The sequence below is a fragment of the Mytilus edulis genome, chromosome 1 (assembly GCF_963676685.1).
Source record: "Mytilus edulis chromosome 1, xbMytEdul2.2, whole genome shotgun sequence".
Taxonomy (NCBI): domain Eukaryota; kingdom Metazoa; phylum Mollusca; class Bivalvia; order Mytilida; family Mytilidae; genus Mytilus; species Mytilus edulis.
In genome coordinates, this window is record NC_092344.1 from 105739694 (window position 1) to 105755801 (window position 16108).

Below are 16108 nucleotides of genomic sequence, written 5' to 3' on the forward strand. Positions count from 1 at the left end.
AAAAGCAAATTAATAGATGCTTCACATTAGCATTTTCTAAAAAATCATTTAAGCATTTTAGCATATGCTTAAGTTGATAATTATCCCCTTGATTCAGCGCCATATATATATTCCTACTAGTGTGAAACCTTATAAAGGGTACACAAACTAGTCCCATTAAATATAACGCGTTTGATTGATATATCAGTGTGTAATTGCACTTCTAGCACTTTTGTGCTATCTCTTGGCTGTCAGCTTTTATATGTGAATGGAACCACCAACTGTCGGTAGGAAAACTGGCAATTCTAAAGATTAAAATCGAGTGCATCTGCTACGTGCAGGTTTTGAAATCACAACCTCAGTGTTGAATTACTAGTGATACAGTGGTTCGACAATTTGTATAATGTATATTACTGTAAACAAATGCTGCTCGATTCTATAAACTTTTGAATGGAAGCACGAAGATGTCATTCGTATGCTACAAGTACGGAATGTCGTAATAGTTAATCGTCAACAGTAAAATGTACAGTATTATTTAATAACCAACTAATAAATTAATTTGTTAATCAATCAATTTTTGCGCTATTGTTTGCGACAAAACACCTTGGGTTTGAGGTTAACTAAATTCATTAATACAACTTGTAACATAATCGTACACTATTATTTGTTATCATTTGTTCACCAAATCCACGTAAACTCTATGTTTAAAATTAATTTTCGAGAAGTGAACGACTGGGGACAAAATAATTCCTAGGATTTTTTTCTGGGGTGAAATAAATTATCTGGTATCTTTCTAAGGTGTGCTGTGTAGTTCAATTCCTGATATTGCATTTATGCTACCTCAAAACTCTACGGAATACAGATTTCCGTCCTCAGTGAACATCTCATGTAAAGAGGGGTACGAGATAAAGGGCACTACAATGCTTCAATGTCAAACAGATGGAAATTGGAGTTCTCCACCAATATGCACAGGTAAGGAATCACATCGTTGATAAAACGGACAAAAAATTAACTTTGTAATCTAAACCATTAATCGAAGAAGAAAAGAACAACCGAAAGGAAAAGAGGAAAATTTCTTGAAACACTACACACAAATCATTTTACTTAAACTAATCATCTCGGCTACGGCAAATTTGATATTTTGATATGTTTGGTGTATCGAGTTTTTCCTTGTTTGATGAATCACAGAAATTGTCGTTTCTTTTTTTTTTTTATCTTTCCGAGTGACGAACAACATACAAGTAAGGCGATAATATTTCTTTTTTGTGGGATGAAACAATTAATTTTGTAGATTTTTTAAGATCTTTAAAAAAAGTTTTAAAAGATTTAAAAGATAGATAAATAATGACCAGATAAAAGAACGTCGAATGTAAATGATATGAAAAAAACTGACTTTAAAAATAATAGTCGGTTGAATATGTGAGTCGTTAGATTAATTTAAATGCATAATAAAAACTTACGCTTTTAAAAAAAGATACATGGTTTAAAATTTTCGCATTTTCTTTGGAAATCATTGTTACAATTTTCTTTGGATTATTTCACTAGGTTTCCCTCCCAAGAACTTCATGATAAAAGAGAAATTATAAACGAAATTAGACGAAATAATTCATGTTAACTGTAGGTCGTTGTTTCGATAAAAAAGGAACATACTTTAAAATATAATGTTCATTTCTATTAGTATTTCCACTAACGGACATTTTGGTACACGTTTTTTAACAACAAATTCCTCAGAAATCAAAGAAGATTTTTCTGTATAAATGATTTTTTGTTTTTGATTCGTTTTTGGTTACTAGGACTTTATATTTAAAAGACCTTTTTGTATTTGTTCTGAATATATATATGTTTTTCTTTCATAGCTTAACTTATTAGCGCTTCATAAAAAAGTGCCATTTAAGATTTCTACCAGTTAACATTAGTGATGAAGACGTCAAGATCGTTTATATACAGTAGGAATAGTGACCTAGAGGTCAAGGTCAAATGTCAAAAGTCACTCTCTGAATTCTGCTTTATGATTTTTTTCTCAGAAACCACAAGTGGTAGTAACATAATATTATATACATTTCGGTTTAAGTGATTTGGTCATTATGTCTACATCATTAATTATGAGAAAAAATGGAAATTAACATTGCTTCTTTACATAAATGGTCAAAATTGCAAAAGGACGCCTCCGGGTGCGGGAGTTTCTCGCTACATTGAAAACCCATTGGTGGCCTTCAGATGTTGTCTACTCTATGGTCGGGTTGTTGTCGCTTTGACACGTTCCCCATTTCCTTTCTCAATTGTATCAAAATTGCAAGTCATAAAAAAAAAATAAAACAAATTATTACACAAATAATTGAATAAATTACTTAATCAATAGGTTCATTAACTTATGATCTTAAAAGTTGATAAATGCAGAATTTTTTTTCAATTAATCAACTTTTAAGATCATTAGTTAATGAACCTTTTGATTAAGTAATTTATTCAATTATACATACATCAAGTGATCAATTTATAAATAGACAAATTAATCATATTGCAATCATCATAAAATATGTTTTGGTAATGCTTAATTGTGACTACGTGAATGCCTTAGTTTCGCCATTACATCTAGGTTTTGAGGTTAACAATAGACAGTGATAAAACTTTTTTATATAAAATAACACTATTATTTCTTATTATTTTCGTACACAATACACATTAACACAAATGTCCAAATGTGTATTTTTCGATCCCATTACAAGATCGTGTGCATATTTTCAAAGACAAATAAATGTAAAAGGCAAATTAATTCTAATGAATTTCTTGGCAGGGTGAAATAAATTTTATGGTCTTTTTCTAAGGTGTGTTGTGTAGTCCGATTCCTCACATTGAACTTATGCTACCTCAAAACTCTACGGAATACAGATTTCCGTCCTCAGTGAACATTTCATGTAAAGAGGGGTACCAGATAAAGGGCATTGCGATGTTTCAATGTCAAACAAACGGAAAATGGAGTTCTCCACCTAGATGTATCGGCAAGGACTAAAATCGTTATTAAACAGATTCAAATTCTAAATGTGTTATAAAAACCAGAAGCCGACAGAAAAAGAAATAGAAAAATAAACATGCATTTAAAGAACCAATACACAAATTATGAAAATAATATAACAAAAAAGTATCTCGGCTACGGCATGATAAATATGATCGGTGTATCGTGTTTTTATTTACCTTGTGTGCAGAATTACAGAAATTACCTGTCAAAATGTTTAGCACCGGGTCATTAGTCTTAAGTAGTGTAACAGATGACCATGATACATGCATACCAGGGACATATCATCGCGATGCATATTAATAATCAAAATAGACGATAATATTTCTTTTTTGTGAGGTGAAACACGTTTGTGTTGTGGATTTATATAAAAAAGCTAAAAATAGAAAAGATTTTAAAAACAAATGATCAAATAAAACAGCGCTGATTTTAAATTATACATAAAAAAAACTTGAAAATAACATTCGATTTAATACGTGAGAGGTTTGAATAACTCACCTGCATGTAAATAACTTATGTTTTGAAAAATAGGTGTTGTCAAACTTTGTAGTGCATTGTCATAAGAAAACTCATTTTCCTTTGGATTATTTTATACGGTTAAAATTTCAGAAACAAAAATATAAAACAACACGTGAAATAATTTATTGCGTCCGAAGCGCTTTTCTGGATTTACCTTCATCAGGAACGCTCAAAGCCAAACATTTGAAATCCGAAGATATATAAGTACCGAAAATCGTTGAAGAGCTATATGTTAAAAATACCTAAAATAAATAGCCAAATTCATCTAAAGCCAACTTTGCCTGAGGGAGTTGAAACCTTAGTTTCATAATAATTTCAAAATTTATAAACGGACAATTTTAGTAAAGTTTGTTTAATCATGTCAGTACCGAAGCACTGACTACTGAGCTGATGATACCATCGGGGACTGATAGTACACCAGCAGAGGTATCGACCCAGTGATGTAAAAATATAAAACAACACGTGAAATAATTTATTGCGTCCGAAGCGCTTTAAAACACGCGCCTTTCCTGTAAAGAATAATAATAAAAAATCAAATCAAAAGGAGATTTGACGAAATAAGAACTATTTACCATGGGCCGTTTTTCGATAAAAATGAACATATGTTAACAATTTGTACATGTATTTTTGTTAGATTTTCAACAAAGGGATATTAATGTTCACGTCATTAAACACAAATCCCACAATGCACACCCACATGAAACTCATCGAGCATTTGAAAAAGACAAGTGAACCATATGAATGTGTTTAAACGAGCAAAGAAATTTATTACTACCTTCAGAAAACATTAAATATTGATAAACTTGAAAAAGTTCTGATGACTGTAACTGTTTGTAAAGACTTGTTCTGTGAAACGAACTTTTGATTTCGTTCTGATTACTGAGACTTAACACTTTTCGTGGGTAGACCTTTTGTTGTAAATCCGAGTTCTCTCTTAGTTTTGCTTATCTGGGAGCTTATCTTTAGGGTGAGGTTCACAATTGTTTTTATATAAGATATTAGTGATAAAATGAAGCTAGTGCATAAACTGAATTAATTGTAACATAGAGTCTTTAGATTTGAGGTCAAGATCAAAGTTCATAGTCACTTAGCTAAGGTTTCAACTCCCTCAGGCAAAGTTGGCTTTAGATGAATTTGGCTATTTATTTTAGGTATTTTTGACATATAGCTCTTCAACGATTTTCGGTACTTACCCATCTTCGGATTTCAAATGTTTGGTTTTGAGCGTTACTGATGAAGGTAAATCCAGAAAAGCGCGTCGGACGCAATAAATTATTAAACGTGTTGTTTTCCATTTTTTCTGAATTCTACTTGTTGTAATTTCTTCTGAGAAACCTAAAGAATTATTAGCAGACGATTAGTAGTAACGACATGTAGCAACCTAAATATTTGGGTTGAAGTACTTTTTGGCGTTTAATCTCCTTCTATATTTTGAATAATCTGTTGGCAGTAAAAATACAATCTCGAGTAATTTGTTTTGAGATCCATGATCTATGACCTAACATTTGAGGTCTTTGTGGAAGGTTAATTTGTTGCAGATTATTACCTTTTAATTTGATAAGTCATAAGGTCATTTGCATTGGCTTCGTAAACTTTTTTTAAACACGAAAAATGGTAACTGACATTAACCTATGTAAACTAGAAGTAGCCATTTTCGTCTTGGGGTAGGTATACGAACCTGCAAATCTGACAACAGAGTAATTCATCTTTTGAATTAAATCGGAAGTGTCATTCTGAAATTCCAAGTAGCAAAATTATATCCCTTCTTTTATGCAAAAGTACACAGAGAAAGAGAGGCAACAGTAGTACACCGCTGTTCAACAGTCATAAATCGAATGAACGAAAAAAAAAAAATCCGGGTCAAGAAACAGAGGGAAACAGATGAACCACAAGAAGGAAACAACAGAACAACAGAAACACTGAACGGCCACAAAACACACCTAGAGTTTTATTATTTGATAACAACTGCCATATTCCTGACTAGGTATAGGAAACCGTTAAATTGTTTTAATTATTTAGGAATAATCTGTCCTCTTATATTTGATACGTTTCCCTCAGTTTTACTTTGTAACACGGATTTGTTTTTTTCTCAATCGATTTATGAATTTCGAACAGCGGTATACTACTGTTGCTCTTATTTGAATACAAAGTAATTGATCTATTCCTTTTCAAAGTTATGAATTCGGCGATAGTATCTTCTGCTTTAATTTTGCAAAGTGATTCATTCTAGGCCTGAAGGTAGCAAGTTAGGAATAAAAAAATATTTGACTAATTGTTTGCCAGTTTCTCCAACATAGGCTTGAAGTAACGGGGAAAATGTACATCTGTTTTTGTCAGTATTTTGAGTGCTGCAAGGTGAGCTATTAGGCCACACCAATTTGATTCCTTGTTCGACGGACCTGCCCGCACCTATTTTTTTTCAAAACAGAATTAAAAAAAAAAAATTATATTCCCGCTTCCCGTGTCTGGAAATGTAATCATGTCCATTTCCCGCACCGTTTTTTTGTAAATATTATAAAAAGATATCAACATTTGTTTTTAAAATCACAGTCTAACCTGTATATAACGATTTTAAACATAAAAGCACCCCACCACACTTTGTAAATATCTGTGAGAATATTTGTTTCAGCATGAAACCTATTTATCCAAAGCGGGAGTATAAATTTATAACAGCAGAAATACCTGTAAAGAACAAAAAAATGGTTACTTCCCCCCTTACTTATATTCCCTATCAAAAAATGTTCGTTGTTAGAATAAAGTACAAAGAACTTCTGAAGGATTTGCCTTCAACTGCAATTATATTGTATGCTGGCGAAACAAAACTATCCATAGCCGCTGCATGTTTTTGCACCTGTCCTGATTGATTGAGGGGCCTGTCGTTCAGCAGTTATCGTTTGTTGATGTTGTTCATTGGTATTTTCCCGTTTGGATATACATGATATATAAATTAGATCGTTGGTTTTCCTGTTCGAATAGACCACTTTCGAGTTCATCCATCACCGGAAAAAAACTCGTCAATTATACGCGCCTTTATGACGTCATTTGCCAGATATAGGGGGTCGCCTGTATCCCTGCACTATTTACGTTCATCAAGCGTCTTAGTGATCGTTATTGTGCAGGATAAACAAGAAATAATGGTTGTTCTGTAGGTACTTAATGACAATTCCCTAATGACAGCAATGCTGATTGTCAATTTTGAGAATTCAATTTGCCGAATAATTCGTACAATATAGAATTATAGTTTTCCAACCACTCGCTCAACGTGGGAACGGAAGTGACGACGCCCCTAAACGCACTAATGACGTTCACTAAAACCAGAGTTTTTGACGGAAATGCATCGAACTCGAAAGTTGTCTATTGTGTACGCTAATAATTTTGGGATCCTTTATAGCCTGCTGTTTGGTCTGTATCAAAGCCCTGTGTAAAAGGCCGTACTTTGACCTGTGTTTGTTATTATCAGGTTGAGAACAACCCTCCCTCAGACAAGGGGTCATTTTACTGATGTAGAAAAGAAAATAGAAATACCAAGGATTTGTATAGTTCTTCTATACAAAACCTTTGAAAACTTAGAATTTTGTAATCATATTTTAAACAACTTTTTCTAAAAGAGGGGTCCACTTATTTTGAATAATATTAAACTGTTAAAGTAAATGTGTTAACATGGTTAAAGTCCAGGAATATTACAAAATTCTTGGACATGTTTTGACCATTCAATACCAGATAGATATATAGTTCTTTGAGAAAATATGAGCCCTTTTGTACAAACAAATATATTATAACTTATATTGATCCCTAATCATGAAAACATGTAAAAGGGATATTTATAACATTAAGGGGTTGTCCCCAAACTGATTATGACTTGGATTGAGAATTGTTTCATTGTCAGTCACACATACATAGACAAGATTTAATTATTTCTTGGTGAACAGGGAAAAAATACTTCAGAAATTAAAGAAATGTCAAAGTACAAGTGATAAATCAAGCTTTAATATTGTCAAAACCTACTATTTTATGTTTACAAAAAAAAAATGATAATCGCTTGCCTTTACTTTTCAATCTTCACCTCAAAAATTTGCAAATTAAATATTTTTTTATTAAAATTTTCAAATCGCTCGCTCGCCCCAAATTTTGAAGTCCAAAAATCCGTAGAACAAGAAATTAAATTGGTGTGGCCTTAATCACATATAACTATTTTGCAGTTTAATGGGAAAATAACGAAAATAACCTCAACTGCATGCTAGTACTTGTGTTTTACAGTTGTATCTTTTTGTTGTCATTTAAAGAATTTGATCATATCACATAATTTTTACTTTGGAACAATATCCCTTGACTTGAATTTAATTCTGTTTGATAAATTTTGATGCCTAACAACAATTTGTACAGTGCAAAAGTGTCAGAAAGAAGAAATATCCAACCGGCTAAATATATAAATGAATAGATTCAGTCTGCACTACGGGTGACAATTCTTTTCGAATTATTTACAATGAAGAAAGTTGACATTTATAGAAGGAGATATATTGAACAACTATCTACAGAAGTTTATTCCGTTGTTAATTATGTTTAATATTAATAACTAAATATAATAATATAAGATCTTTAGGGAATTGTATATCCTTTATTGTTTTTACTTGTTTAGAAAATTTGAAAAAGCTGTTTTATAAAAAAAAAAAAAAAAAAAAAAAAAATTAAAAAAGAACCCTCAAAATGTTAGTTTTCTAAAATGTTTGTTTGACATCTTAGTCAGTTTACAAATTTTGGCTGCTGAATCGCTAATATGCGTGTTTGTGTTGCTCACCCAGTGTTTTCCGGATAAAGCGAAACTATGAAAAAAAAAACTCGTTGCATACAAGTGAGGGGATTAGCTAGCTATAAAACCAGGTTTCATTTGATATTTTCTTTGGGGGGGGGGGGGGGGAATACCTGCACTTAGTCATAAATATTAGTCTCAGGTTGATCCATGGCGTTTGATTTTGTCAGTTTTCATGGACTTCTTCTTTTGAATTTAACAAGACATTCAATACGTTTGTTATAGGGGTTTCCCTGTCTCCATATATCTACTGTGGTCAAGATATTATTCACTAATACGATTGAACTCTAAAAAGTTATCTGTATACCTTTATATGATTATTCCAGCGATCTATGAATATAAGGCGGATTTCAATTGAGTTTTTATTGGACTGACAAAAATTCTTCTTGGATACAGATAAAAAAAGACTTTGCACTAAAATAGATTGTAATGGGATTTCCTATACACAATAATATATTCTTGAACATAAATTGTCAACTTGCATCTTTTATACACATTGTATATGTACGGATAATTACTAAATGATTCTAATGAATTTCTTAGCGGGATAAAGTATATCATTATATATCTATTTAAGGTGTATTGTGTGGTTCAATTCCTCAAATTGAAAATATGCTGCCTCAAACCTCTAAAGAATACAGTTTCCCGTCATCAGTGACTATTTCATGTCTCGAGGGATACCAGATTATAGGCCCTCTAATGCTTCAATGTCAAACGAATGGAAATTGGAGTTCTCCACCAAAATGCACAGGTAAGGAATCGTTGAGAGAGCGGTTGAGAAAGCTACTAGGTTTGCACCCAAAACCATGAGTCCACGATAAACATACACCATAATAGCCGAAAGAAAAATAACGAAAATGAACAAACAATCCACAAATATTACATATTATAAATCGTCGGCACATCATTTTGGAATTTTGGGTCCTCAAAAATTATTCATTAGAATGTGTATTCACATGTGATAATGTTCCTGAATTGCCTAATGTCAATTGATAAATCACAAGTCAATATGTATTGGTGCTTTCCAAGCGTATAATATTCATAAATCACAGAGCAGTTGGACCTCACTTATTTTAAAAGACCAAAGTTAAGAGAATGCTTTTACATTTTTTTTTTTGACAAGAAATGTCACTTCAGCGATGTTGGATGCCACAATATTTGAACATCAAAGAAATAATTCAAACGTTTAAGTGAAATGTAATATGTTGTAAACAATAAGTGGTCTATGTACAGGAAAGAAACATATAATCATATATGCTTTCAAATATATTCTAATGAAACCAACAATGCAAAAACACGTGGTCGGAGAAGGAAAGAAATTCAACTGTGATATATTCTCCGATTTAATTGACCCCAGATTTCTAATAATTTTATTACAACAAATAATAACATCTAATCATAATAATTTCTTGACGATTTACAACATTATGTATCCTTAAAACTTATTACAAGGGGTAAGATGAAAAACACGTGCAGTTAAATACATGTACAAGGCTTACAGCTAGTTAAATATTCCGAAATATGTAAAAAAAAAAAATAAAAAAATAAATAAAATCACAAAAATACTGAACTCCGATGACAATTCAAAACAGAAAGTCCCTAATAAAATGCCAAATCAAATGATAAAACACATCAAACGATTTATCAACAACTGTCATATTCCTGACTTCGTACAGACATTTTCAAAAACCCTGAAACCACATCTTTAAAAAAAAAAGCCGTTTTATTATGATTTATTTTTAGAAATTGTTCAAAACCCAAATACATCACCATTAACAGCAGTAGTTGGTGGACTAGGAGCTTTACTTGTTTTAGTATTGATAATTGTCGTTGTAGTAGTTTTCAGGTAATCTAGACATTAGAAATATTTAGTATATTTAAACCCTAAGTCCTATTTCCAAAACTAATAAAATTGAAAATGGAAATGGGGAATATGTCAAAGAATAAAACAACCCGACCAAAGGTAATCTTACAAAAATTTTCTTCTCTGAAGCTACTGAGACAAATTTTACCAAACTTGGTCACAATCATTATAAGGTATACAGTTTAGAAAATGTGTCCGATAACCTTGACATCAAATCAACATGGCCGACATGGCTAAAAATAGAACATATGGATAAAATGCAGTTTTTGGCTTATAAGCATTTAGAGCAAATTCGAGAATGAGTAAAAATGTTCATCAGGTTGAGATCTATCCGTCCTGAAATTGTAAAACGAATAAGACAACCTAGTGTTGGGCTGCTGACCCTGAATTGGTAATTTTAAGGAAAGTTTGCATTTTTTTGTCATTATCTTGAATATTATTATAGATAGAGATAAACTGTAAACAGCAAAAATGTTCAGCAAAGTAGGATCTACAAATAAGTCAACGTCACCAAAATGGTCAAATGACATAAAAAGGAGTTATTGCCCTTTACAGTCAATTTTTAGCAATTTTTCGTAATTTTTTGGTTTGTTTTTAAAAATCTTCTCCTCTGAAACTGTCAACGTAGATTTGTCCCGCCTAACAGAAGTTCCATTGGAAACTTTGTTATAAACAATGTCATAATATCTGTTCCTGTTGGAACAAATATTCTATACCATTTATTCCGTTAGGAACATTTACTGTAATATCATGAAAAGGGTATCTTAATAGAAAAAAGAGTCCAATGACCCTGCCTGCCAAGCAACATTTCTATATACCTGCTCCTGCTCTGTTGACAGACGCTGCCATGTTGTAAGTCATACGATTCCCCTCAAAAACCGATAACCAAAAAATAATAAGAATAATGACGATGAACATTTATTCTGTTTAAGTACGTTATAAAATGAATCGAGAGCTTATTCAACATACGCTTTTTTAGCAAACAAAAGGAGTTTTCTAGGGAAACTCACCTACATTTAATCAGGCAATCTTTTATCAATATATTTATCAGTAATACCTGATATATTCATTGTGTTAGGTATTAATTAACATGTTTTTTATTTTACGTGGCTGGGTACTAATACATCCCGTCATTGTCTTATTGTGCTATGATAAACTTTTGTATTCTTGCCTTTTGATTTTGCTATTAACACCACTGGGTCGATGCAATTGCTGGTGGACGTTTCGTCCCCGAGGGTATCACCAGCCCAGTAGTCGGCACTTCGGTGTTGACATGAATATCAATTATATGGACATTTTTATAAATTTCTAGTAACAAAACTTTGAATTTTTCGAAAAACTAAGGATGTTCTTATCCCAGGAATAGATTACCTTAGTCGTATTTGGCACAACTTTTTGAAATTTTGGGTCCTCAAAGCTCTTCAACTTTGAACTTTTTCGGTTTTATAACTATTTTGATCTGAGCGTCACTGATGAGTCTTATGTAGACGAAAAGCGCGTCTGGCGTACTAAATTATAATCCTGGTACCTTTGATAACTATTGCTTATGTGATATTTCTTTATGCTTTTTTGTTGTTGACATATTTGTTTGTTTCTACAGTGATTAAGAGTATAACACAATGTTGACTGCTGTACCCAAACTTTTCACCATAGAGGCCTTATCCCATATGGGTGTTACTTACCCTCTATGGATCCGTAGGGGTCAGTAGCGAACCATAAAACTTATAATGTATAAACTTCTGTTTTATGGTACAGTATGATAAATCAATACACGGCTTATAATATCTTATATAATTTTCTAATATTTTGGTACTTCCTTGGCTTCAAAATGTTTAACTCTGAGCGTTTCTGGTTTTTGTAAAATTGTTTTAAAATGCGGTGAAATAAAACAAAACATCAGTTTTTAGATTTAAACAAAAATGAAGTTAGGCATAGATGCAATTTTAGTACATTTTTGTTGTGCTCCTCATTATAGAATCTTGGGTTCATACCCATTGTTCTATGATTTAGTATGGATTCAAAATAAAATATGCGGATCTCTATACCTGGTTTTCACTTGTATGAAACGCCCCTAAATTTCAATGATTTTGACTAATATGTGTGAACAAAACAAACATACATAATATTTGATCACTGATTGAAACCAGAGACTACTTTACACAGTTCGATGGTACAATTGTAGTCTCTAATAAAATATCAAGATTTAATCAACCATATCAAATTTCAGATGGGGGAGATAGAAAATAAAGGCAATCCATCTAGGAGAGACAACTCGGATACCAATCCGGGTAGATCTTTGCTCGTAAGCTTTGGTTGGCATGTGATCTAGGGAAATAGAACCTCAGCTACAAATCCACTGGCCCTCTAGGTTAAAATGTTAGCACAACACTGTTCGGTGTCATAAAAAAACTCTAGTTAATGAAACCAGACCAGTAAACATAAACAATTACAACGGAATACTTGTGGATGCACGTTGTAAAGGCAACATCATCAAACTTCAATCCTATCAGAAGATCTAACTTATCGTGTTTTGTTTACGTTGGGAACACATAATTGTTTTTATTTTATTTATCAGTTGCCTGAATAACAATATCTAGGTTTTTGAAAGGAATTATAGCTACTTCAGTTCGTATACTAAATTGAAATTGGATTTATCTCTTTAAGGCGGAGATCCACGAATGGTAAACAAAAAAGTGTCAAACATAAGCAGTCGTCAAAAGAAATTAACAATCCTGAACTTTACGCACAAGTCAGCAAGACAGGTAAAGCTATTTTTTTGTAATACATAAACTTCACTTCTTAAAGTTGAACTATCAAATGAATAACTGTGGTGTGCATCTTAATTAGGGTAAATAATGATTATACACATGTTCTTATCTGACAATATGGGACAATATCCCTAATGCGCCTTGAAATGAGGAACTCAAAAGTCACGTGTAAACAAAAAATCTCTGTGTAGTGATATTTGACACATTTCTATGATAAACAAATGACTGAGCTGAACCATTTGTGTTAATTTAGAAAGTAAGGGAACACAGAATAAATGTGTAAAAACTATGGAGCCATTAAATGTGTTCAAAGTATTAAATTTTTAAAGAACTTATTGTGTCAAAAATGGGATTTTTTACCATGAGGAGCCACATCGCAAAAGGATACTCGGGGTTTGCTAATTTACGGAAAAATGAATCACACTTCGTACCCCGAAAATTTAACCACATATGTAAAAATGTCTCAGCTTCGAAACAAGCCATCATACATATACAAGTTTATGATATGGGCTGAGCAACAGAAGAAAACGTTACCATTACCGCCTATGTAGAAACAATTGCGCATATTGCCCCATCTGATGCATTGAAGCACATTTCAACTTATCATCCAGTCATTTCTTCAAAAGAAGACACATTGTGCTCTGAAAATACTAACTTCATATCAATATCAGAAAGTTGAATAACATATGAAATTTTCGCACTAAGTGTATCTAACCATTAAAGTAATGCTTGAATTCAAACACAAAAAGGAATAACAGAAGAAGATATATATGTCTTTAAAAATATAACTGTCATGTAAGGATAGGTTTGATGCTATTTGGATACATTTATCGTTTCTCAAGAGCTAAATTAACCTGGCGTCATCTTTACAATAGCTTCAGGGCCTAATCTAGGATTTTTGAGAGGGAGAAGTGACTTCTCCTTCCATATGAGAGAGTTGGGAGAGGTGAAATTCCATTACCGTTTCGTTTGCAGTGTTTTCGTGAAAATTGTTTTATTTTTGCAATAAAAAATAAATATATATTTTTTTCAATCATAAAAATAAATGCTGAATTCCTTTTTATGATTGAAAAAATAAAAAAAAAATGTGGTGAATAGGGATTTAAATTTAAGGAAGTAGAATCCTGACTGACTAAATCCTAATTAGAATAGAACAAGCATGCATAAAGTCATGATTTTAATATTTAATCATCATAATGAACAGGTGCAAAAGGATAGCTGACAGTTTCCGGAGAACATAAGTTTTTTTCCGAATGAAATTTTAGAAGCAATTTGAAATTCCAGTAGTTTTGTTTATCGTTCTAAATTGAAACGAGACAAAAACATTATTAATAACACATGCACAGTCTTGAAATCAATACAAATGATTCTGAACGGTATTTTCATGAATGAAACGGGTATTCAGGAAATATCAATCTTGCCCTTACTCTTGTGACAGTTGGTAATGCTCCAAAGGTTAAACGATTACCCGTAACAATGTTTAAATCAAACTATAATAGGAATATATCAAACTTATTTTCAGGCGCTACAGACAAACCAAGTCTTTCCAATCAAATTACAACAAATGATGCAACATATGACAACCAGAATGAGGAGAAGAGAGAATATTATAGTTTTGCTGGGGACTCAAAAGGTTCTGAAACTGCTATCTCAATTAATGATTTATATGACTATGTTGACAAAGGACGAGGAACAAAGGGACCAATTGAAAAGGAATTTGAGGTTTATATACGTATACATTACAACTTTTATATACAAATGTTATTTCGTTTTTGTTCAATCATGAATAAATCTGAACAATGCATCCTTACATGATTAACAATGCAAATTAATTGGAAACAAATTTAAAAAAAGCCAAAATATTCATCCTACATTTTGTACATGTGACTAATTCAAGAATTCCGTATAATAAACATTAAACTAGTACAGAAATCGTAGCACTTTGTCGGTTATTTTTTGACAGTTTTGAAATATTATTTGTAGAGTGTGCGACTTCTGTTGCAGAAAGCTCGACCTAGGGATAGTGATCTGGCGGTGCCATGGATATCTTACTACCTAAAAACTTTACATATAAGAAGGTGGAAGCCCTGGATGCTTCTTACTTTGTATATATATGCCTTATGTTCTGAAATGTCCATCATCCTTGACCTCATTTTAATGGTCGAGTGACCACTTGAAAAATAAAAAAAATGAATTTTAATTTCTCTCTTACTATGAGTAATAGAATAACTAACATTTAGTATGTACCTATCTTGCAATATCATCATGCCTGGCAGATACTTTTCATGTATCAGTGAACATAGTTAAGTTTTCGTGGCCAAGTCCATATATCAGATACTATAAGCAATAGGTCTACTATATTTGGTGTTTAGAATTATTGTAAGTGTTATATGTCAAACTTGCAGTGTCATCTGACCTTGACCCTATTTTAATAGTTCAGTGGTTAAAGTATTATTTTGGTGTTTTGGTGTTTTTACAAAAAATCTAACACTTTATGCGATAGGTCAACTTTATTTGCTGTTTTGAAATATTTCACGGTGTCCCTGTTAGTCTTGCAGGTTTTTCTTAATCTCTTAGCAATAGGGCAACTATATTTGATGTATGGAATGATTAAAGGGTGTATATTCTGTCTGTTAGATATCATATGACCTTCACTTCATTTTCATGTTCATTGGTTAATTTTAAATGTACATTCTAATGCAACAACGTTTGTAACGTTCATTTTGATTGGATAACGTCACTTTCTTACATGGCATCAATTGACAATTGAAGCTATGGGACGTACGCGCAAGCGAAGACGGCATATGACAGATTTTAAATACATGTTTTAACGTTGTTTTCTGTCAGATTCATTAGAATGGAGATAACAATATTGAATTTTAAGCTCTGACGGCATCAATTTGGGATTTGATGGTCGCAAATACCCGTTTACTTTCCCGCTAACGCGTCGCCAGTAAACTTAATTTGCGACCATCAAATCCCCAATTGATGCCGTCGGAGCTTAAAATACAATACAGTTATCTCCTAATTGTTAAGTTTTTTACACACTATAACCAGTAGGTCAACTATATCTTATTCATAAATTGATTGTAATGGTTTACATGCTTGTCTAGCATGGTTCATATGACCTTGATATCATTTTCACATTTTCATGTTTCATT

The 16108-nt window shown here is 32.2% G+C and overlaps 1 protein-coding gene and 1 long non-coding RNA gene across 12 annotated transcripts in view; both read left to right on the plus strand.

Moving 5' to 3' along the window:
* The window catches only part of LOC139517135 (uncharacterized), a 560758-nt gene that overhangs the window by 442619 nt on the left and 102031 nt on the right, over positions 1-16108 (plus strand). The window lies entirely within an intron of this gene.
* LOC139516917 (receptor-type tyrosine-protein phosphatase alpha-like) overlaps positions 1-16108 on the plus strand; it is a 104874-nt gene that overhangs the window by 69164 nt on the left and 19602 nt on the right. For 2 of the 10 annotated variants that reach the window (XM_071307360.1, XM_071307392.1), the window contains 6 exons: positions 778-951; positions 2802-2975; positions 8893-9066; positions 10059-10161; positions 12844-12941; positions 14470-14669. In XM_071307360.1, the coding sequence (XP_071163461.1) occupies positions 778-951; positions 2802-2975; positions 8893-9066; positions 10059-10161; positions 12844-12941; positions 14470-14669 (923 nt within the window). The remainder of the gene's footprint in view (positions 1-777; positions 952-2801; positions 2976-8892; positions 9067-10058; positions 10162-12843; positions 12942-14469; positions 14670-16108) is intronic. The other 8 variants (XM_071307371.1, XM_071307409.1, XM_071307382.1 and 5 more) reach the window with 4 other exon arrangements.